The sequence below is a fragment of the Syngnathoides biaculeatus genome, chromosome 13 (genome assembly GCF_019802595.1).
Source record: "Syngnathoides biaculeatus isolate LvHL_M chromosome 13, ASM1980259v1, whole genome shotgun sequence".
Taxonomy (NCBI): domain Eukaryota; kingdom Metazoa; phylum Chordata; class Actinopteri; order Syngnathiformes; family Syngnathidae; genus Syngnathoides; species Syngnathoides biaculeatus.
In genome coordinates this window covers 10,341,356-10,363,256 of record NC_084652.1, presented here as the reverse complement: position 1 = coordinate 10,363,256, position 21,901 = coordinate 10,341,356, and the positions used below count along the sequence as shown (strand labels likewise).

General features: G+C 39.6%; 2 protein-coding genes across 6 annotated transcripts in view; one reads left to right on the top strand and one right to left on the bottom strand.

Annotated features, from left to right (window-relative positions):
- Positions 1–11,686, bottom strand: part of mbnl1 (muscleblind-like splicing regulator 1) — an 80,914-nt gene extending 69,228 nt beyond the window's left edge. The window contains exons 1-3 of one of the 4 annotated variants that reach the window (XM_061840311.1): positions 11,573–11,686; positions 4,157–4,366; positions 2,972–3,132 (exon numbers count right to left, since the gene is read on the bottom strand). The gene's annotated coding sequence lies outside the window, so the exon portion shown is untranslated. Of the gene's footprint in view, positions 1–1,154; positions 1,284–2,971; positions 3,133–4,156; positions 4,367–11,572 lie in introns of those variants that run through there. The other 3 variants (XM_061840312.1, XM_061840313.1, XM_061840314.1) reach the window with 3 other exon arrangements.
- Positions 11,687–11,868: 182 nt separating this feature from the next.
- LOC133511418 (cullin-3-B-like) lies at positions 11,869–21,776 on the top strand. 2 transcript variants are annotated; one of them, XM_061840309.1, is made up of 16 exons: positions 11,869–12,101; positions 13,332–13,529; positions 13,603–13,716; positions 14,879–15,039; positions 15,319–15,433; positions 15,516–15,744; positions 15,817–15,962; positions 17,620–17,796; positions 17,867–18,037; positions 18,107–18,214; positions 19,318–19,442; positions 19,522–19,618; positions 19,705–19,839; positions 19,929–20,115; positions 21,247–21,392; positions 21,464–21,776. In XM_061840309.1, exons 1-16 carry the CDS (start codon positions 11,991–11,993, stop codon positions 21,593–21,595), a joined length of 2,352 nt encoding a protein of 783 aa, XP_061696293.1. In that variant the 5' UTR covers positions 11,869–11,990; the 3' UTR covers positions 21,596–21,776. The 2 variants fall into 2 exon arrangements, 1 of the variants encoding a protein (XP_061696293.1); XR_009797903.1 differs by lacking the exon at positions 19,929–20,115 and having other exon boundaries at positions 21,464–21,601.
- Positions 21,777–21,901: the final 125 nt, after the last annotated feature.

The window sequence follows — 21,901 nt, the reverse complement described above, 5'->3', positions numbered from 1 at the left end:
AAAAAACAGATGGAATGCTCCCTTAAGAGAATAAGACATGGAGGTTGGAGGTTGCATGGTCAAATTAACATCTTTACAAATCGCCTCCTAACTTTTCATTGTTGACAAAACTTATACTTGCACTCTCCTTCCCTTGATGAGACAAAATTTCCACTTTCAACTGTCCTATCATGTCAAGCACGCTGCTATTTCCCAACCTCCTGCAAATACCACTGGCTGGCTAATGTGAACTCTCACTCTCCTGAAGAAATGTACCCGATCCTTGGTGTGCCAACCTCTGACTGCTCATCTATCACTAAGCCGCAAATACACATTAGGCTTCCATTACAGAGAATCACAGTGACACAAAAGCAATGGAGCACACAGCCTGCCTGCAGAAAGGCCAACAGCTGGGAGCAGCAATCAAACTAACCCATTTAACTAGAATTTATTTTGGTGGCAGTAGAATCAAAAAGCGAAACTATGCTAGTCGGATCATTTCTTGATTGTGTTAGATGTTACAAGTTAGGACCCAACGAGTCTTACGCTATGTAAACAACCACGCTATGATGACAGCGTACATGTTTAAAAGCGGACAGGAAAACTAAGACAATTTGTAAATAAGTGGCTGCCGAAAACCCAACGTGGAGAGTGAAGGGTTTAGCACTTTTCATGCTTCATAATTTGCGGTTTTCTCCAAATTTATTTTCCACATTTTGAGGGGTGGGAGAGGCAGGTGTATGTAATTCAAGCAAGCTGTCAAGTTTGAAATACAGAGTGAGGAAATAGCTCGCTGCTTCGTCCTCATCTGGTACTGGAAAGAATGTGTGCGTGCATGTCTGTGTCTGTGTGCGCGCCTCCCTCCACAAGCTGGAAGCTTATCTTGCAGATAAAAAGGAATCGAATTGAAACACCCTTTCCGAAGAGGCCTTTCACTTGGGCTTCTAGGAGGTTCTCTGTCTAAATATTGTGTGACATATGACTGCAAATACAAAACAAACTCCCCTTATCCCAAATATAGCCTTAGATACACTTCAAGAATTGTATTGAATAACATTAAATGAAGAGCAACCGAGTTCACAAGTAAACCTTGTCAAGTTAAAGAAAAAGAAAATATAACTGATCAAAAGTGAATCATTAAAAAAAACTTAAATCAGCACAGAGGAAGAGCTTACCTGTGTGTCTCTGAAGCTAGAGTGCCACTTGGATGGACGAAGCACTTTAAGCAAAGGTCACGCTGACGCAACGCACCACACCATGAAGGAACATTTTCGCTTCCCCCATCCGCTACTTCACTCACTCACCCCTCTAGCTCACTCACAATAGCGCCTTCTGCTTAGCAACGGCCATACTGCAAGTGTGGTCAGGTTTACAGCGAACCATCACTGCGCAACATCAAGTCTCCATGACAACCGCCCTTTTATCTCATTTGCATCTCCTGCTTGCATTATGTGATGCCAAATATGGTCACCTTGTTTAGCACTCAGTCCCCCCCTTTTTTTTAACTTCCTCTGCCTCTTCCCCTTCCCCTTCACTTTCACAACTGTGTGCTATGGTTGTAATGAACACTATGTGGCCACACATACTGACATGCAGTCATTCATTGTTGCGAACATTTGTACTCGTCAAATGGAATCCAACTCTTTACTGCCGCCAACCTATACGTTTCGTCAAGTATATTTGTTTTAGCATGTGGATGACAGTCTCACACGAGTTGTCTTAAATTCAGGTCCATTAAACACTAAGTTAAAAAGAGTCTCCTATAGATGGCGCCGTTGCGTAGATTTGGTTTTGATATCAGCACAGCTTTTGAGTCAAAGATGAAGCTTTAACCCATTCATGAACAAGGTGGCAATTTTTTGCCTTATTGAGATAAAAGTCTCCTAACAGGCCACAATCAAGGAAATAACACTTCTTTTTCGTTTATGGTCAAGTTATACGATAACTTGAGGCAGCCATGTTGGGTCAGGAAGGAAAGGGAAATAACTGTGTGCTAACTTTGACCGAGTTATCCTCTCCTGATACCAAATTATGGCTTGAGATTAAAAGACTTGAAAATTTTGATATACTGAAGGATATAATGCGTGGAAATCATGATGCCCCAAAAATGGGACGCTGCCCACGAATGGGTTTTAAGTATCACAGCCCGTTGTGTCGAGTATTGGGGAGAGAAATAGCAACACAGACGTTAGTTCAAATTAGCCATCTCACTGTCAAACAGAGGATGTATATATTAATTTATGTGTCAAAATAGGTAGTAGAAAGTGTGTCTTACGATTTTGAGAAAAGATCACCCCATTCATGAACTATAGTCCTTTGCACACTTATCACATATTTCTAAACTGTTCCTACAAAGCTCAAAGCATAAATTTTATTTTGAGATGTCTTGGATTCAGCCCACCACCTCATGGTTAACACATTCAGTGCTGGACATTTTCAAACATCTCCATATTGCCAGCTTTTTTTAGACACCAAGACATCTTCAACTATCAAACAGTAAGAAAAGACTGAGAAAAAGCTTTTGATTAGAAACTAATAATTATAATAATAGCTTACAGATACACAACTATGAACTCCACTTGTGAGCGACGCCGATGCCCCGCATGCCTCAAGTTGAACATCATTGTTTTTTATATGCTGTTCGTCATTCACTCCATAAATCAACTTGAAAATACATTTTGAGCCAGGCCTTCCTTCAGGTCTGACATGAGTGATCTTTGACCTAAAATATTCCCTAGCCGTTGAGCAAAACAATTTTGATGGAAAGGGTACTGGAGGTCTTCAAACACTTTAATGCTCACTGATATGTTTGCAATCTGCCTGTGTGTGTGTGTGTGTGTGTGTGTGTGTTTGCAGAAAGAGGAAGTGAGGAGAATGAGAACAGTTTGCATGGTGCAAAGATAGTGGTAAATCAGGAAGTGGTCGCTATTCACAGAGCTAAAATGAAAAAAGGATGTCATTACGATCTCAGAGGAGGCAGGTTTCAACTCACCACCTTTAGTTGGTCCTCAGTCAGGGACTCCCTCTATTTCTCCCTGAAAGACTGCGTCTCTGGAAGTATCACAAGAATGTCGAGGCAGGCCTCTGGAGGTCTCCGGAGCGCGCACACGCGTGCGGGGCCACTCAGCAGCACTCAGCACTTGTCTACGGCTGCTAGTGGACAGAAAGAGACAGTCAATCATGCAATACAGCGCAGCAAAAGAGGAGAAGAGAGAGAAGGGTGGAGGGGTGGCGGATGGACAATAATGATTCGTCAGCCCAGACGAGACAGAAACACAGCCTAAAAGTTGCATCTTTGGTAAAACAAATGACATGACTGAATATCTGTGGAATGTCTCCAGTAAAATACTTCAAGATTCAGTTATTTTCTGTCATCTGTTTCATGAAAGCCAAAGGGTTTTCTCAAAAATGACACATTGTACAAATTTCAAATGTTCAGTAACCTTAAGAAAACTAAATTTTCTTGGAATTTTTTTGGGCCATCTGCAGATGTATTACTTCCCAGGTGGTGTTTTTATTGAATTTCTTCATAAATGCAGTGCACTCTTTTAAATTTTTGATACATTGATGTACACAAAATACTTAGTTTCTAGTGAAAAAAAAACAATATCAAACTTCTACTTGAATTTTAACTAACTTTTTAAGATAATTTGAGCAATAATTTGCTCTTCATTGATGACAAAACAAGGTAAAGGGGAACTGGACCAATGAAGTATAACACGTTTTTAAAGTGCAACATAAATTAAAAAATATTTGGAACTATGAAGTATCACACCTCACACTCCGTTTTTCCACACTTTTGCAAAGAAAGCAAATTTTGTCTGACAAATGTTTTAGTTGTCAACACTTTTTAATCATTTCAATGACTAATCGTGTGACACGGTGCGAAACCAGTTGCAGCAACGTCCGTATTTCCCGAGTTCTGTGTAAAATGCATAAATGGATAGATCTCGTACTATCTTTTCGCTGTGCGATATTACAGTGGCATTCGGCCATGTTGATCATGCATTAAAGAACCATCATTCCACTTTCAACAGCTACAAACCTTCCAGCATTGATTACGTAGGATCTCTGGTCATATTAAAATGTTGAATTGATTTCTTAGTTTCCTGTCTACTCATCATGAAGACGCGACCTCTCAACAAGGTTTCTTGGCTCATCATCGCATCTCACTTACCAGGCAACGCTTCAGAGGCCATGATCACCGCCCGGCCTCTCCTCCTCAGGGCTGCGGGGATGCTGGGACTCTGGGAATTGGAAGTCAATGAAACCATGCCTAATTTAGTCTTCGCTCCTCCTTGAGCTGCCAGGAAGCAACAGTGAGACTCTTTCCCTTTTAGGGCTCTCTGGACACTGCGATCGGCGAGTGGCACGACTGCGCTCTGATCTATGCCAAGGAGTGTTGGATGAGAAAGAAAGAGGTGACGGTCACAATTGTGATTATTTTGCAGCTTCGATAAGTGTGTGAATATTCTAACAAAGTACCTATCTATAAACCCATGTATCAGTTTACAACCATATTATCAACTCATTCGAGGACTTTGCCAAAAAGACTATCCATTTGGCACTCAGGCATCCCAGTAATTAGGTTTGATGAATAATCGTGGACTCTAAACTTAAAGAACTTGTTTTAACCTGCTCCCACACCATGTCGTCCTTAATACCCAGAGGGCAAATTAAACTAGAGGCTTTGGGTTGGAGTCCTTTCTTTCCTCATCATCCTAATGTGACTACAATTTATTAATAAAATACAATATTATTCCAAGTTAAAAAAAAAAAGGTTCCAATGTTAGATATTTTATTGCATCTACTTAAATATTATCAATACAGCACAGGAACTCTCAAAGTATGTAACAAAGCAGTCTCCCAGTGTCTTATTCTCAATTCATCAGGAGCATATTGTTGTAACAGCCAGTGTAATAATCACACGAAAGGAATTTAAACTGATAATCCCGTGAATCTATCCAAAGTGCCTGTTTTAGGTTACAATAAATGGATGAGGGCAAAATTCCAGTCTCATCAGTGTTCCAGTCTCATCAGGGAAGAATAATTCAATTAAAGCTATCACAGGAACATGATTGTTTTACGGAAACCTATGTATAATCTTTAACTGGAAGGCACATTTTTCAGACAGTTGATACATGACAGAACAAACTGCGTAACTATTGGAATGCAATCAGCAAATTAAAATGACAACATAATATATGCAATTTTTGTACTATTTAGTTTTTAATCAGATATGGTTTTTGCATTTAGCCTTCAATTATTCATCTTTATGATGAGAATTATTTGAAATCGACAAATTTAGCAAATCCTAAAGAGTTGTTTTACAAAGTATGTATTCAGCGCTGAAAAACAACACCTTATGATTAGGCTTTACACAATGGGGATTTCTGGGACCAGATAGCGGGTTTAAAAAAACGATAACCGATCATCGATCCGATCACATGATGAAGCAATGAGTCCATATAAATGACGTGTTCATTTAACTATATATACTTGTGTACTTTTGCTCAAAAAAACAAATATATATATATATGTGTATATATGTATACACACAATAAATGATCTGTCTTTATTCATCAACAGTATTTATGTCACTGAGGCATAGCGACAAATGAATGTTCTTCTTTCAAATGGCAGGAAGTACATACAGGAATTAACATTTCCACTTTTTGTGACATTTGTTCGTTCACAATCACTCCTCAGGTCATGCATTCTAATCAGTCAGGTCAAACCAAAATTTTACAACATGGGAGAAATAATGGGTGCTAACTTACTGTAATCAAATTAATTTATTGTAATTAGTTCACTCACACCGAAATTTTAGAGTATGATTCGACAGAACGCTGCCACATTTACACATAACCGGTAGTGCTGGCACTAGCTTGCCAAGCTACAGAATGTTTTGTGGCCTGTTTCGGAGTCATATCGTATTAAAAGTAGGGGAACATACCCCAAGCAGGCCTTAAACAAACGTCTCCTCGTGAGCATTGTTGACCACCAATCCCCCCACCTATTTTGTTCTTACAATAGTCACCACTATCCACTCTTGTTGTCGTTGCCACGGTAACGAGTGCATCCGGTCGCATTTGCGTTGACAAGATAAAGCCCACTGATCATAAAAACTGGGATACGGTGGGATCGGAATACAAGATTTTATTTTGAGTCTGCAATCGTGAAAGAGCATGTTTGATTTGTAGTCTGATCTGGGCATTGTGTGTTGTCTCCATTAGACATGTCTGTCCTACACTGCCAACATGTTTTTATGAAAATAACTTTATTGGCCGTCAGATATTTACTGTACTACATCAAAAGACATGTGACAAGGCTAAAAATAAATGAGCTTTTATGATCATGGCATAAACTGTGCCATAGCTTAATACATTTCCAATTAGCGGATATGTAATGCGTAAAAATGATGCAAAAGGAAGAACGTATGTGGACATAATCTTATTATACACAAGTAAATTATCTTGACTCATCAGGGGATTGCCAGGATAGACGGGGACTATATCAAATACATCATCAGTGATGTAGCAGACAGGCCACTTAGTAACCTAGCAACCTGCAAGATCAACATAGCACCTATTGTAATTCTAAAACTCGGGCGAGATGAGTGCCTGACATTATTACATTGCCTCAGCCAATCACAGGACGATCCAAATCATAAATAACAGATGGCTCCCTGCATCGAGCACACGTCTGTGCCAAAAAAAGTCAACATACGTTCTCGCCACTTGTTCTCTACCGGATTCTTCTGCTTTAAGGTAGACAGAGGCAGGCGTTTGGTTTTTATGGCATGCTCCTACACATGAGTAGATAGCGACCAAAAGGGAATCAACGGGAGCCTATGATTAGTGAGTCATAATGAGGGTTGTGGGATGGGAATATATTATTAAAGACTAGGCGGAAACCCTATCGGGCTATATGTGAAACACTGGGATGCTGGGTGATGAGGACGCGTAAGGCAAGGTTAAAAAGTCATCTAAAACGGCTACGTAAGCCTTTAAGTAGCAAAACACCATTATAAGCACCTCTCTCATAATTTGAAGAGCACAGGCTCCCTTGTAGAGTCCACAATCTTTTTATTATTACCAGCGTGTGTGTGTTCTACAGCTCTGAGAAACAGCTTAGCCTCCCGGGCCTTATATTTAGATTTTATGACCAATATCGAGTTCTGACCAAAGATGTTTCAACGGGGTGATTAAAGATGTCACGTCCACTCTGTGAGAAGTTATGGCAGCAATTACGAGCAGTCTAGATCACATGGTGCAGGGAGGACATTGGTACATATGTTCACATTGATTTTCACGTGATGAGAGATTTGAAAAGTGCATCTAAATAAATCATAAAGTAACAACAGATTTAGCCAGCCATCTCGAGTCATCTCATGGGTTTTAAATGGTTGCACGATATACAATAAACTGGTGGTTCGTTCACTTTTTTCACCAAGTAACACCATCATGCCCAACATTAAAATACCATAGGTTTAATTCGTAAAAATTATGAAATATTGTATGGCGCTGAAACATGCAAAGTTCAAACATTAACATTGCACTTAAATATCTGAAAACTACCCCCCAAAAATAATTAAATATTGATTCAATTATAACGTATTATCAGAATTTCTCATGTATAATCGCTTGAGTATAATACGCAGCCCGAATATCAGGAATTACAATTTACCTATGTATTATACACACCATCTATTTGCTGGTACCCATTCCCAAAATATTATGTATTGTGCAAATTTTTGTTTTTTATTTCCTTACCATGCATTTGAGTTCTCATATTACTATGGGCCGAATATGCCCAACGTATTCTGATACCAAGCAGCATGATGTGACGAAAGGAACTTTCTTTCAGTTTGTCCATTTCGGGGTCGCCAGTGTCATCTCAGATGACCGCACATATTTGTTTGGCACAATTTTTACACCAGATGCCCTTCCCGACACAACCCTTCTCAGGGAGTGGAGGCCCCAGTGGGATACGAACCCACAACCCCTGGTTTACCAAACCAATGCTCTAACCACTGAGGTACGGGGTCTCCAAAGATGTGTCCAAAACTACTCAGAAATAACAATAGAAAGAACCTGCCAAGAGAATACCAAGTTGAACGCACCTATTGTCATAAAATTACAGTACATTCAAATTAGAGTTCATCCAGTTTCAAAATTCAGACAAAACATCAGCGAATGTCACAAGGATAGAAAAAAAAAATCTTTACTTCTCAGAGAATCTGACACATGGGTGGGCAAAGTATGCACCATTTTGTTCTTTAATCCATCCCATTGAGCATTTACAGTATCAAGAATCTTGAAATGTTTGCTGTATTAAATCTTTTCACAAAATTGGTTAATTAGAATGTACTTTGTACATTAAAATTTAGGTTAATTTTAAGATTCATGTTTTTCAATTGGTAAAATAATCATACTTAATCAAAAATACAATTTTAAATTGAAATGTGGCTCTCTCAAAATCACAAAAGCTAAAAAGATTACTTTAACAAGTGGGTTTTGCTCTTCATTTCTTATTCACATCTCACCCCACAGGATAGACAGGGCTGATTAATAAAAAAATACAGCTGATTGTGCTCATTAATTTTGTTCAGAAGCATTTGAGGCAAAATGTACTGTGCAAGTACAAATATGTTGATTCAGTCTCAGCTACAGTTGGCAGTTTTCTGAAGACACAAATGTAACAGTACCATATTCTTGGAAGTGACACTGTACACTTCTGTCCTGGATGCTCAAGCACATCACCACTGATTGCACAGTCAATGATATACATTAATAATACAAAAAAAAAAAAAAAAAACACCAGGAAAAGAAGTCCGCTGTGGTTAAGTCTTTTTTAAGTAGTTTCAGTTTCTTTTTAGTTATATTTAGTTAACGATTCTTTTCACATATGGATGAATGGTAACTCTTGATTTGCAATTTGTTACGAAAACTTACACATCATGTTTTCCAATGCCTGAAGCTCAAACCTGGAAATAAAGCTGATTTATTGATTGATCAATTGATTACCACACTTTAAATGTTGCCTGCAGCAATAATTTTACAATAGTGAGTTTGACCTTGGATTGAATTAAATACGTAAAAATATTTGCCTGCGATTTACTAACGGGCCGTTTAACAAATACACGGGAGGTGTCAGTTGTCTAACACCGCAGTGCATTGTGAGGTGTGGCGGCCGTTTTGAACTAGCGGTATCCAGAGGGAACATAAACAGTACAGTATTGTATTGAAAAAGGCTAAGGCAGTACACAGTGATTTGCAATGATCTTTTTCACTATAAAGTGGTTCACTTATTTCTATATTGTACAGTAATTAAAATAATGTACATATATCTATCTACACATTGTATGTACACTGTCTTCAGGGACTGTAACATATTCAATTTCCACCGATTCCAGTTGAAAAGATTACCTTGGTTTGTGAATGTTTTGATTTGTGAACAGAATCACAATGAATTCATTTTTCAAAGGTCCAACAGTTGGGGGGAAGGGGGATAGGTAAAAAAAAACAAAACATCACCTTAGAACAGATTGGGTTCAACCACACACATCTCATTGTAATCCTTATGTAAGAAACTATCAGGGTAGGGAAGTTTGTTTCAATGTCATGCTGTGAGAGGGCACAGACAGTTTAAGCACACAGTATTAGCCATCGCCGCAGTTATATTTAATTATCCTCTTGAGATCATTAAAATGGGGTCTATATCTTTCTGTGACAGATGACAAAACAGAAATCTTAGTAAATTACTAGTAACATCTTATCTCTTGCACATACTAGGGACACAAAGTATTCCTTTAGATGCTTGGAGGAGATTGTGTGTGACAATCCTTCTCCCCATTGGGATTCCAGTAGCCTACATTCCCTTTTTCAAGGTCGACGGCAGAAGCAAATTAAATTACTTGTCCCGTTTTGTGCCGCTGGCGCCAGGTCAACGGCAACTTGGCTAAAATGATGAGTGCGAGACTGAGGGGAGCGGCATTTTGTCCTGACCCCTGTGGTGCCATATTTGCAGCCCAATGATGGAATTTAAAATGTTATAACCACTTACAAAGGAAAGGGAAAAATAAATCATTGGCCTTTGGTTATGCTAACATGCTACTGCAGCACGTCTTCTGGTAACTCAAATATTCCCCAGTGATTTTGCAGTTCATCATTCACACCGGTTCATGCAAGCTATCGGGCTTGACATAGTTCTATTTGAACTTATTTTATACAGACATCTTGGTGATTAAAAGTGGCATTTGTATCAGTCCACTTGGTTTCTGTACTCGGCTGACAACAGCAGTGCCACTGCTACCGACAAGAGCATCATTATACTGTAGTATTTGTTGGCTTGTTGTGCAATTCATACTATCGAATAATGCATTTTTTGTATTTTGTGAATAATGCTAAAAATAAAGTTCTCATACAAAATAGTAAGTTTCTTTCGGCTTGTCCCTTTCGAGGTCGCCACAGCGTGTCATCTCAGATGAACGCACATATTTGTTTGGCACAATTTTTACGCCGGATGCCCTTCCTGACGCAAAAATCAAATATATATTTAAATGAAAAAACAAAACAAAATGGAAGAAAAAACCTCACAAAGAATCTTTCCTCAAATCATTGTGTAGGAACTGTTTTAATATTCAATCTTCCCACAGAGCAGAGAGAATACATGACAACAAGAATTGTTGCATGCTGTGTTTGTATGTTTTTGTTTTGCTGAATTATATGCTGCAGGAGGAGTTTTAAGATTTGTAATTCCTATAATGGCTATGCTGATTTCCGTTCGTCTGTCTATGGCATTTCGCAAATAGCATTAATCTGTCTGACTTTTATTAGAGGAAACTGAATGTTTTGATTGAAGCTCTTAGTGGTTCAATATATGTTTAAGTCTGTTTTGTTTTACATTGAAATGTAACTGGGGGTGACAAATAAACAGCTTGAAGCGAGCACATAAGCTTTGCCTCTTAATTGGAAAACTGTGTGAGTCAGAGTCAGAAGGGTTCTTAAGAATACTTGTCAAAGCGTATTTCCATAACATTACATATGTTTTACATGTGCTGGAAGGATAAAATTATTAGAAATGATAAACGGTTTTCTCTCTGTCCAGTGCACACCACCTGCTGAGTCAGAAATGTGGAGTTATCGTAATATCAAGGAATCCTATGAGTGATTTTCGACACTGAAATTGAGGAATATCTCAAATGAATTGAAAAATTTAAAACCGAGATAGTGTTTTCGATCAACAACGTAATGTGAAAAGAACAAATATTGTACAGTATTACCTTGCACGAAACGATGTGAAAAGTTAAAAGAAAATGGCGGCTGTGGATTTGGTAACATGCCTATAAGTTGGAGAAACTATTCTACTTTACATATTTCGGCTTTACAGTTTTTAGGGAAAGAGCACTCGATTAGCTTAGCCAAATATCAAGGGGATATTGTTAATTTGTATTTTCTGCACAAGATCATACCTCCTTCGAGGCCACAAATTGGTATTTTGTATGTACCTTGTACCTAACACGTATTCGATTCAGCTCTTTTGCACAAGTTATTGGGGGTACAATTTTAAATTAACAACAACAACATACCGGATTTTCGTTGAAGATGTTTTTTCTTTTCGCTTCATTTTAACCTCGCGTGATACCACTTTTTGTTGCCTTTCCTCGCACCTGGCACTGTTGTCACGCACAATCTTGCGAGATTTCAATTTCCCTCACGTATTTGATCAGTTTTGTTTGTCATTTATTTATATTTTTTCCCTGAGCTTTTTGATTTTACACTAAGTGGTTTTATCATTATTTCTAAGGCATATATCCCAGAATTCATTATTGGTGGAAGTGAAAAGCATCTTTCGTAATTGCCCCACCTACTTCCCCAAAAAATAGCAGATCATACGTAATGATTTTCGACAAGCCTAGCTTATGACGTCAGAATGTCGTTTATTACAAAGGCAAAATCTCCGGCCAGAGCGCTTCCTGATACAAAGCTAGCACCCAGACGCATCTCATGCTGTCTCTTATTATTAATTGGGAGCGTCATCCGCCGTTCATGAGAATCATGGCTAATCTTAAGGACGAGACCAAGAAGGAGGCAAAAATGAGGATACGCGCTTTCCCTGTAAGTATGTGACAGTTCCCTGACAGTAAAAAAAAAAAAAAGTGCAAGCAGGTTTCCCAACTGTCATGTAAAAAAAAAAAAAAAAAAGAATACAATGCGAACCAAGTGACAACCGAACAGGACGAACGCCATGTTGGCCATATTAGTGAGTTGTCACCTGGTTTGAAAATGATTTAACAAAATAAATGCAGCAAACGTCCCGTGCAATTAACACTGCGATAAAAGTTTATTTGTCCCCCACTCCGAACAATGTGAGAAATCATCCGGTCTGGGGGAGATAACGCAAGTTCACCTGCTCTGATTTTCATTTTAAATTTATTTAGCAAAATATTAATACACATACACTAGCAGAAGAAAGAACAGTTAAATGGTCCGCGAGATGGATTCTGTGAAATTTTTGTGCCATGAAATTTTATCCAAGACACATTTTGTACATTCAGAACAATTTATGGCACACCACTAGACTGAATTCTCTGTACTGTATGTAAAAATTATGATCTCTCCATTTACTTGGGGTGAAATTTTGCCGTCGAACGTAAAGCTTTACTGTGGTATGAATCTCACATTTAAATGGCAACAGGCTAAATAATGGTACCTTCTGCCATCTAGTGGAAGAACAGTTACGCTTGACACAAAGTCAACAACTCATCATTCATTGTAATATGTCACGTGCTTTTAACCAGGTTTTTGTTTATGAATACTTAGTGTTCAAATACTGTATATGACTTCATAGTGGACAAGTGGATTGTGAACAAATCCACCTCATAGTTGCGATGTTCAGGGTTCTAATCTGCACGTTTTTCCTGTGCTTGAGTGGGTTTTCTTGAGGTACTCCGGTTTCCTCCCACTTTCCAAAAACAAGCGTTTCATAATTAAAGAACTGAGTGAGTGTGTTTTTGTATGCTCTGCAATTTATTGGGAACCAGTCCAGAAAAATTACAGATCTTGTTCTAGCCACACCTCAAGAAGATGAGTTTGTGAGTATGTGCAAGGGAGTGAACTAGCAGAAAGTGTGCAACAGTGATTGACAACATTGAGAGCAATGGCCTCTCATATATACCAAACTACAAATTTTCCATATTGAAAAAAAAAATGTTTCTCTCAAGCTGCTATGCATCCTTATCAAGTCCTGTTGAACCCCATTGGGCTGGCAAACCACACACAGACACTTTGAAAAAAGCTCATCATGTCCTTCTGGTGTAATAAAACTGGGTTTCACTTCCATTCCAGATGACAATGGATGAGAAGTATGTGGAAAATATCTGGGCCCTGCTAAAGAATGCCATCCACGAGATCCAGCGGAAGAACAACAGTGGACTGAGCTTCGAAGAGCTGTACAGGAACGCCTACACCATGGTGCTCCACAAGCATGGGGAGAAGCTCTATACAGGCCTGAGGGAGGTGGTCACAGAGCATCTCATTAACAAAGTAAAGAAATATACCCTTGTGGCTTTTCGCATAACCTCACCATTAATTAATATCATCTTTTTTTTTTTAACAGGTACGACAAGATGTCCTTAAATGCCTTAATAATAAATTTCTGCAAATTCTAAATCAAGAATGGAATGACCATCAAACTGCCACCATCATGATTCGAGACATCCTCATGTACATGGTAGGGAGGCAGGATTGTGCAATGTTTATGATTGTCTGTGATTTTATGGTTTGTGTGTTGTCATTCTTCCAATATATTGGCAAAAAGATTTTTCCTTTCTATATAAAGCTTGGCCAACCTTGAAGTATGCAGTGTTGTGTTTGGGGTTGAACAAGGGCTCCTGTACGCTCTGCTGGATAACCGTAATTGATCTGTAGCCTGCTGTGTTTGTGATTATTGATTGTTGGAGATTTTTATATGAAAATTAATGACGCTTACTAACTTAATTGAAGTCCAAATTGATAACTCACTCCTCTTAATGTGTAGTTTCTCAAGAATGTTAATCCAGGTGTAAGTCTGACGATATCATGGAGTTTTCTTGGACAATCATTTGGAACAGAATGGGTTGTTTATAGTCAGTTCATACGAAATATCTTCCCTTTCCATTTTCTTTACCGCTTATCCTCACAAGGGTCGCGGGAGTGCTGGAGCCTATCCCAGCTGTCAACGGGCAGGAGGCGGGTTACACCCTGAACTAGTTGCCAGCCAATCGCAAGGCGCATAGAAACAAACAGCTGCACTCACAATCACACCTGGGGGCAATATAGAATGTCCAATTAATGTTGCATGTTTTTGGGATGTGGGAAGAAACCGAAGTGCCCGGAGGAAACCCACGTAGGCACGGGGAGAACATGCAAACTCCACCCAGGGAGGGCCGGGATCGAACCTGGGACCTCAAAACTCTCAGGCCAACACTTTCCAGCTGACCACCGTGCCGCTCATTTTCCCTTTCTATTCCAAAATCAAATGTATGGGCTACTATCACTGAAAATGGAAGTTTTTGATAACTGAAAATTTTTCAAGGGTTCCGTAAGCCTCTCCTTTCCTAAGCAAAATGCCAAGCAGTGGTGTAAAAACTAAGCATGCCACAACTGGACTCTGGACTGGAGCACAGGAAACATTTGCTTTATATTGACCAGTTAACCCAATCTTGTAGTATCTATGGATCTGTTTGGCTTTAGTGAACGTCAGCAGACGTGAACAACAAATGCATGGTGACGGATCTGAAATGGGATGTTGCAGATTTTCCTGTCGCAGTACAGTTGGTGGTCCTAGGTGATGTTTGTACTGTGTTCTTTGTTATTCTATTGACCATCCCATGTGCTGGATTGTGCATTTCCAGGACCGAGTTCATGTTCAGCAAAACAACGTGGAGAACGTGTACAACCTCAGCGTCATCGTATTCAGAGACCAGGTGGTCCACTACGGCTGCATTCGAGAACACTTATGGCAGACGCTACTGGACATGATTAAACGAGAGAGGAGGGGAGAAGTTGTCGACAGGTATGGAGGCATATTAGAGGTCACGCAATTTAAAACAGTTCCCAAGTACTTGTATGTACAGCTTATAATAAAATGCGCAGTGTAAAGCGGATGTGGCTTTGGTAGAAGTGGATTGAATAAATTTGTCCAACTGTTACGAAATATTTAAGACATTTCCAGAAATAGGCATATAAAAGATTTACTTGGTTAATTTCACACTTGATGGTTGGACAGGCAATCTTGAGAGCCAAATATTTTTGTTCAAATGTTTAATTCTATGTTGTTCCATTTTAATTACAGGGGATCCATCAGAAACACGTGCCAGATGCTGATGGTTCTTGGCCTGGACAGCAGGATTGTGTACGAGGAAGACTTTGAGCGACCGTTCTTAGAAATGTCAGCCGAATTCTACCAGGTGAGTTGCTTCCGGGTGCCCGTGTCGCCTCGAGGGTACCCGGAGTCCATATCACAGTAACACCCCATATCGGCCCGATTAGATGGAAAGCCAAAGGTTTCTCACAGAAAACAGCACCAGCATCTACATCAAGAAGGTGGAGGCCAGAATCAACGAGGAGATCGAGCGGGTCAAGCATTGCTTGGACAAGTCAACGGAGGAGTCCATTGTCAAGGTGGTGGAAAGGGAGCTGATAACTAAACATATGAAAACCATAGTGGAGATGGAGAACTCCGGCATGGTCCACATGCTCCACAATGGCATAACAGAAGGTGGAGTCACCTTGACGCTTTTCATATGTTAACTGTTTCACTTATTAGTTTTCTCCTTGCTTCTGTCCACAGACCTTTTGTGCATGTACAAGCTGTTCAGTCGTGTCCCAGATGGCCTAAAAACAATGTGTGACTGTATGAGTTTGTACTTGAGAGAGCAGGGCAGGGCTCTAGTATCGGAGGAAGGAGAGGGCAAAAACCCAGTCGACTATATCCAGGTACACTGATTGGGAACGCAAACACCACATTCAAAACTACTCGGAAATGTTTACAAATGCATCACTACCATTTTTTTCTTCCCAAATTAAGTACAAGTACAGTGAACCGCCACTATTCTACTACAATGGTATACAGCTGACTACGGCTGTACTAGTACAGCTGTCACTATTGAATATTTGAATCAATTGTATCGATAATTCCAGCGAATAATGAAAAAATTGACAAAACGTTTATTTCGCATTAAACTAGATTTTTAAATTACTGTTCATTCACATTTTTTTTTTGTCAATTGTGTATTCTTTAATGTTGAAATACAACCAAATACACAATTAAATAATATCACATGTGAGGGAGTGAAATACCAACCTTTTTGAAACTGAGACGTACTTCTTCCGTACTGATTAGTGCAAAATACTACCGCTACAAATATTGATTTTTAAAAGAAATAATGAAACTTTTATTTTTTCTGAAATTTGATTCTGATTTAAAGACGTTTGAGTTCATGGCATGTCAGAAAATGTTGATCGTTGTTTCCCAAAGTAAAAGCAAATATTTGCAAGTTTCTTATTTTGCTTAAACATGAACGATAATCCACGAACGACGAAAGAATATTTACTTTTGAGAGGCTGAAATCAGAGGATTTGGACCATTTTAAGTGGCTCTAGATGATTGAATTGAGTTGTCGATTAATTTGATGATCGATCGGTTGTTGAGTAATCAACTCCTATTGACACCTCTCCGGGTACAGCGACTTGTGGAACATGCCTTGCTGTCTGATGAACCATTTTTGTAGAGTTTATGAAAGAGCTTAGATCCCAGATCTGGCCCCGCAAATTATTTTATGTGGCCCGCGAAGCCAAATCTAGAGTGTCAATTTCCATGATTCTTGTAAAAATCTCCCATTATCATAAATGATAAAGTTGAGCTATTACAAGCATTTAAATATTTTTGTTCCACAGTCACGGCCCTTTGAGGGAAACGGGACAATAATGTGGCCTGCGAGAAAAATGAGTTTGAGACCACTGCCTTATATGCACATCGATGATTTGACATTAATGGCCAAGTTGGGTTTTTTTCCTATGAAAAACAATTGGATCTACAAAAACTGGGACAAAATTTAGATGAAAATCAAAAGTAAAAACTGGGGAATACGAAAAGTGAGGTTCCCCTGTACATTGATTACTGTGTTCAACATCTGGTACCACCAATATAGTTAAGTGCTGTTATTGCGTCGAGGGATGTCACGTTACTGCATCGTGCTAAAGTTAGTATGTAGTATGTTTACATTGGAATTCTGTCCTCATGACAGTGACATACCCAAAATTTCCACATCAGATCACTCCATTGTCCAAAACTAACCTATCCTAGCACTGTAGTGAATTTATGATTACAGTCAATATTTGAATGAAGAACACCATCAATCAAAAGAGCAAAAACAAAACAATCTAATGAAAAACAGTCTAGACGGAAGTGAGCGTGTCACATCCTGTTCATAACCGTGAAATATCATATGTCAATTTGAGCCCTGAGGTGTTTAATCCACTCTGCTTAATCAAAAAATTCAGACTCCCCAAAATGAAAAGATGACTTTAATATTTTTGAAAGAAACGGAAGTGTTGGAAATTATACGACTGACTGCCTTTGGCTCGTCGACAGGGCCTGCTGGACCTGAAGAGGGTGTTTGACCATTTCCTTCACAAGTCTTTCAACAATGACAAATTATTCAAACAAACCATAGCAGGAGACTTTGAGTATTTCCTCAATCTCAACTCCCGCTCACCAGAGTACCTGTCACTCTTCATCGACGATAAGCTCAAGAAAGGAGTACGAGGGGTATGCCCAACGAATTGGCACAAATCCATGATCCTAAAAGCAACTTATTATTTTTGGTGTTCCTATTAAGTTGACAGAACAGGAGGTTGAGTTCATTCTGGACAAGACCATGGTGTTGTTCCGGTTTCTGCAAGAGAAAGATGTTTTTGAAAGGTACTACAAGCAGCATCTGGGCCGCAGACTGCTGAGCAACAAGAGCGTCTCGGACGATTTGGAGAAGAGCATGATCTCCAAGCTCAAAGTAAGAGAAGGTCGGTTGTCTTAGCATCACTCGTCGAGTGGTCCGGCTCATCGTCTTTGCTTTTCGCAGACAGAATGTGGCTGTCAGTTCACTTCAAAGCTAGAAGGGATGTTTCGAGATATGACCATCTCCAACACCACCATGGATGAGTTCAGGCGACATGTACACGTCACGTCGGTAAGAAAGGCCCCAAAAGGTCATTTTAGTGCATATGCCAAGTCAAAATAGGTTAATTCTAAATAGGTTAGGGCTTGTTTTGTATATGCAGATAAGACATCTAACATTTTTCAGTTGTCATCGTTCTGTTATTGTAAAAATAACGAAAAACATAATTGCATCCTAACTTAATAGCTTAATCAAGGTACTTTTCTACTACTTTTCTCAATGTCAACACAATTAGATTTTAAAAGGATTTTACACCCAAAAACCAAATAAAAAAATTGGACATAATGTCCTCTAATCACCCGAAAGTCAGGGATGCTCTCCTTTTGGGTCAAATTTCAACATGAACCTAAAATGTACTAACCATTATAGATAATGTTTCATAAATCTTCGAATGAAAAATGTGAGTAGTGTATGTACGCATGTGTCATAACTTAATTCACTCTCAGACATTTTCAAAGCAGAGTTCCCCATATATACAATAACCTTTTGATTGATCCTTCAAGACCCACAGAATATTGTGTTCTGTGACTAAGCGCTGAACCCACCAAAAGAAAGACTAGTCTCTTCTTTAATCAGTTTCTAGCTTTTCCTGGAACATGACTTGGTTTCACCGGAAACAACGATTTCTGACTCAAAACCAAAGAAAAAGCATTTTGTTAAAAGAAACATAAAAGAGAATTGTAATTTAGAAGCTATTTTTTGCTTGAGTGACACCTCTTTGATTGAAAAATAGATATGCAACTATGAAACATAGCTTTAGTGATGGAAACTTACTAAATGGATTTAGCTGATCATCATTAGCATTTTTTTACACACCGTCCATCATTCACTGCATTATTATTCAGACTCTGTGGTGACCTCAACTCCATAGCAATGCAACGCCACCAACAGGGATATGTTAGTTATGACAATGGTTTATAAACCTTAATATCACAGACAAGCTATGCGAGACCTACCCACTGAAAAACATACTTGACATCGTCGGTGGCAGTAAAGATACTTGACGAATCTATACGTCGTTGGCAGTCAATGTTTGGATTCTAGTTGAGAAATGTAAACGTCCACAGCATTGAGGGGAAATAAAACAATAAACTGTCTGACCCCATCTTTCCCAGGCCTATCTATGTGGCGTGGACTTGACCGTCCGCGTCCTGACTACCGGTTACTGGCCCACGCAGTCAGCAACACCCAGATGCACCATCCCTCTTTCCCCCCAGCATGCTTTTGAGGTCTTCAAAAGGTAATACAAGTTTAACTTCCATGTCACCAGATTTTATTTGGTGTTTGCTTCTTCGAGGCTCAGTGCTTTTCTTTGGCAGGTTTTACCTCGCCAAACACAGTGGCAGGCAGCTCACACTGCAACATCACATGGGTGGGGCAGACCTAATTGCGACTTTCTACGGCACTTTGAAAAAAGTGAGCATCAAATGCAACATTTCATGTTATTAGATGACGTCTTTTCTTCGGAGGTTGTATGAAAATGTCTCAACTCCTTTATCCAGGATGATGGTTCTGGGGCGAGCTTCGGAGGTGGCCAAATGAGCGGTTCAAACTCCCGGAAGACCATTCTGCAGGTGTCCACATTCCAGATGACCATCCTCATGCTCTTCAACCACAAAGAATGCTTCTCATTTGAGGTTTGTTCCAACTAAAGCGTAATCCTTTACCTTATTTTATGATTTTCTGTCACATATTTGCTATGTATTCCACCACCCATTTTTTTAAGGAGATCCACAATGAAACGGATATTCCCAGATGGGAGTTAGTGCGAGCACTGCAGTCTCTGGCCTGCGGAAAGCCCACGCAGAGAGTTCTCACCAAAGAGCCAAAGTCCAAGGAAATAGAAAACGGACATTTGTTTACAGTCAATGACCAGTTTACTGCCAAAGTGCACAGAGTCAAAATACAGACAGGTGTGTCTGCATGACAAGACACGTTCACAGCACAAACACCACTTAACACATCTATTTTTTTAATGTACTTAAATCTTGTACATTTTTATTCCATTACATCCTCGGCTACTGATTCATTTTCAGTGACGTAATGTGAGTCAGGAAGCATCATAGTTTATCACTCACATCAGCAAACTCACAAGCTTTAACTACTTCTTAGTAATGGGCCATAAATGTAAAGCAATTAAATAGGAATGCAGTAAGTACGGTGGTTCAGCTGGAATGCGTTGGACTCACAGTTCTGAGGTCCAAGGTTCAATCCCGGACCCGCCTGTGTGGAGTTTGCCTGGTCTCCTCGTTCCTGCGTGGGTTTTCTCCGGGCACTCCAGTTTCCTCCCTCATCCCAAAAACATGCAACATTAATTGGACACTCTAAATTGCCCCTAGGTGTGACTGTGACTGTTGTCTGTCTCCATGTGCCCTGTGATTGGTTGGCAACCAATTCAGGGTCCACCCCAAACCCTGCCCATTGACAGCTGGGATAGGCTCCAGCACTCCCCGCGACCCTTGTGAGGATAAGCGGCTAAGAAAATGGATGCGCTGGATGGATGGATGCAATAAGTACAATGTAACTGAATGCGCCTACATGTGCTGGGTGACCACATTCTGATGCTGCTGCACAAACTGATTCATTGCTTGCTGGATCTACAAAATGGAATAATTATAATAATTGTGAAAAACACTTATGCGCCATGAATGTAAAATAATGAAAGTGGATGAAGTAATGGCTGTAACTAAACGTGCGTGCAAACTAGTCCATTGCCCACCGTTCATAACTTTGAAATGTTGTAATAAATATATTCTGTATGTATGAAATTATCTTCTAAGATACAAATATAAAATAAGTCAGTGGAATCACTGAGTACGCTGGTTATTGCATTCTTGTGCCGCATGATATTTTAACACTGTCCCGTTAGTAACCTCAACATGTTGCATGTCAGGACTATCGCAAAAACGAGGTTTATTTCTGTGTGGAGTTCAAGTTTAAATACAAATTGATAGATTTAATCAACTGTTTTCCATTTTCAAGACATTGTGCCTCAAAAAAGAACCATACCTTGAACATCAACTTGCACCCTTTATGCTTCGTAGTCGCTGCTAAACAAGGTGAATCTGACCCAGAAAGGAAAGAGACGCAGCAGAAAGTGGATGACGACAGGAAGGTGATGATCGAGGCGGCCATAGTGCGTATTATGAAATCCAGGAAGAAAATACAGCACAACGTCCTGGTGGCCGAGGTGAATATTTCCCCTCGTAATGACAGCTCATATTTCTACTTTTTGACACGCTGTGACTTGGGTGTGCTCAGGTGACTCAGCAGCTGCAGGCACGCTTCCTCCCCAGCCCCGTGGTCATCAAAAAGCGCATTGAGGGACTTATAGAGAGGGAATACTTGGCAAGGACTCCAGAAGACCGTAATATGTACACCTACATTGCATAAAGGGGGCTGTGTAGATGGAGGAGAGAGAGTTAATTTTTTTCTAGGGCCTTACAACTACAATGTCATAAAATGGAAAATGCACAGAAAATCCATCACATAGAAGCAGTACTATTCCAGGGAGCCGCTTTTGTTCTTGTACCCCCAGACATCAGACTGACCGATCCTTTGTGAAAAATGTGAATCTGCACCTTATTTTTTGTTGTTTGAATGCTGTATATAAAAGAATTTATTTTAGAATGTAGTTAATAAAACAATAAACCTTCGGTTGACGACTATAAGTTGCCTATCGAGTGGAGCGGATCAGTG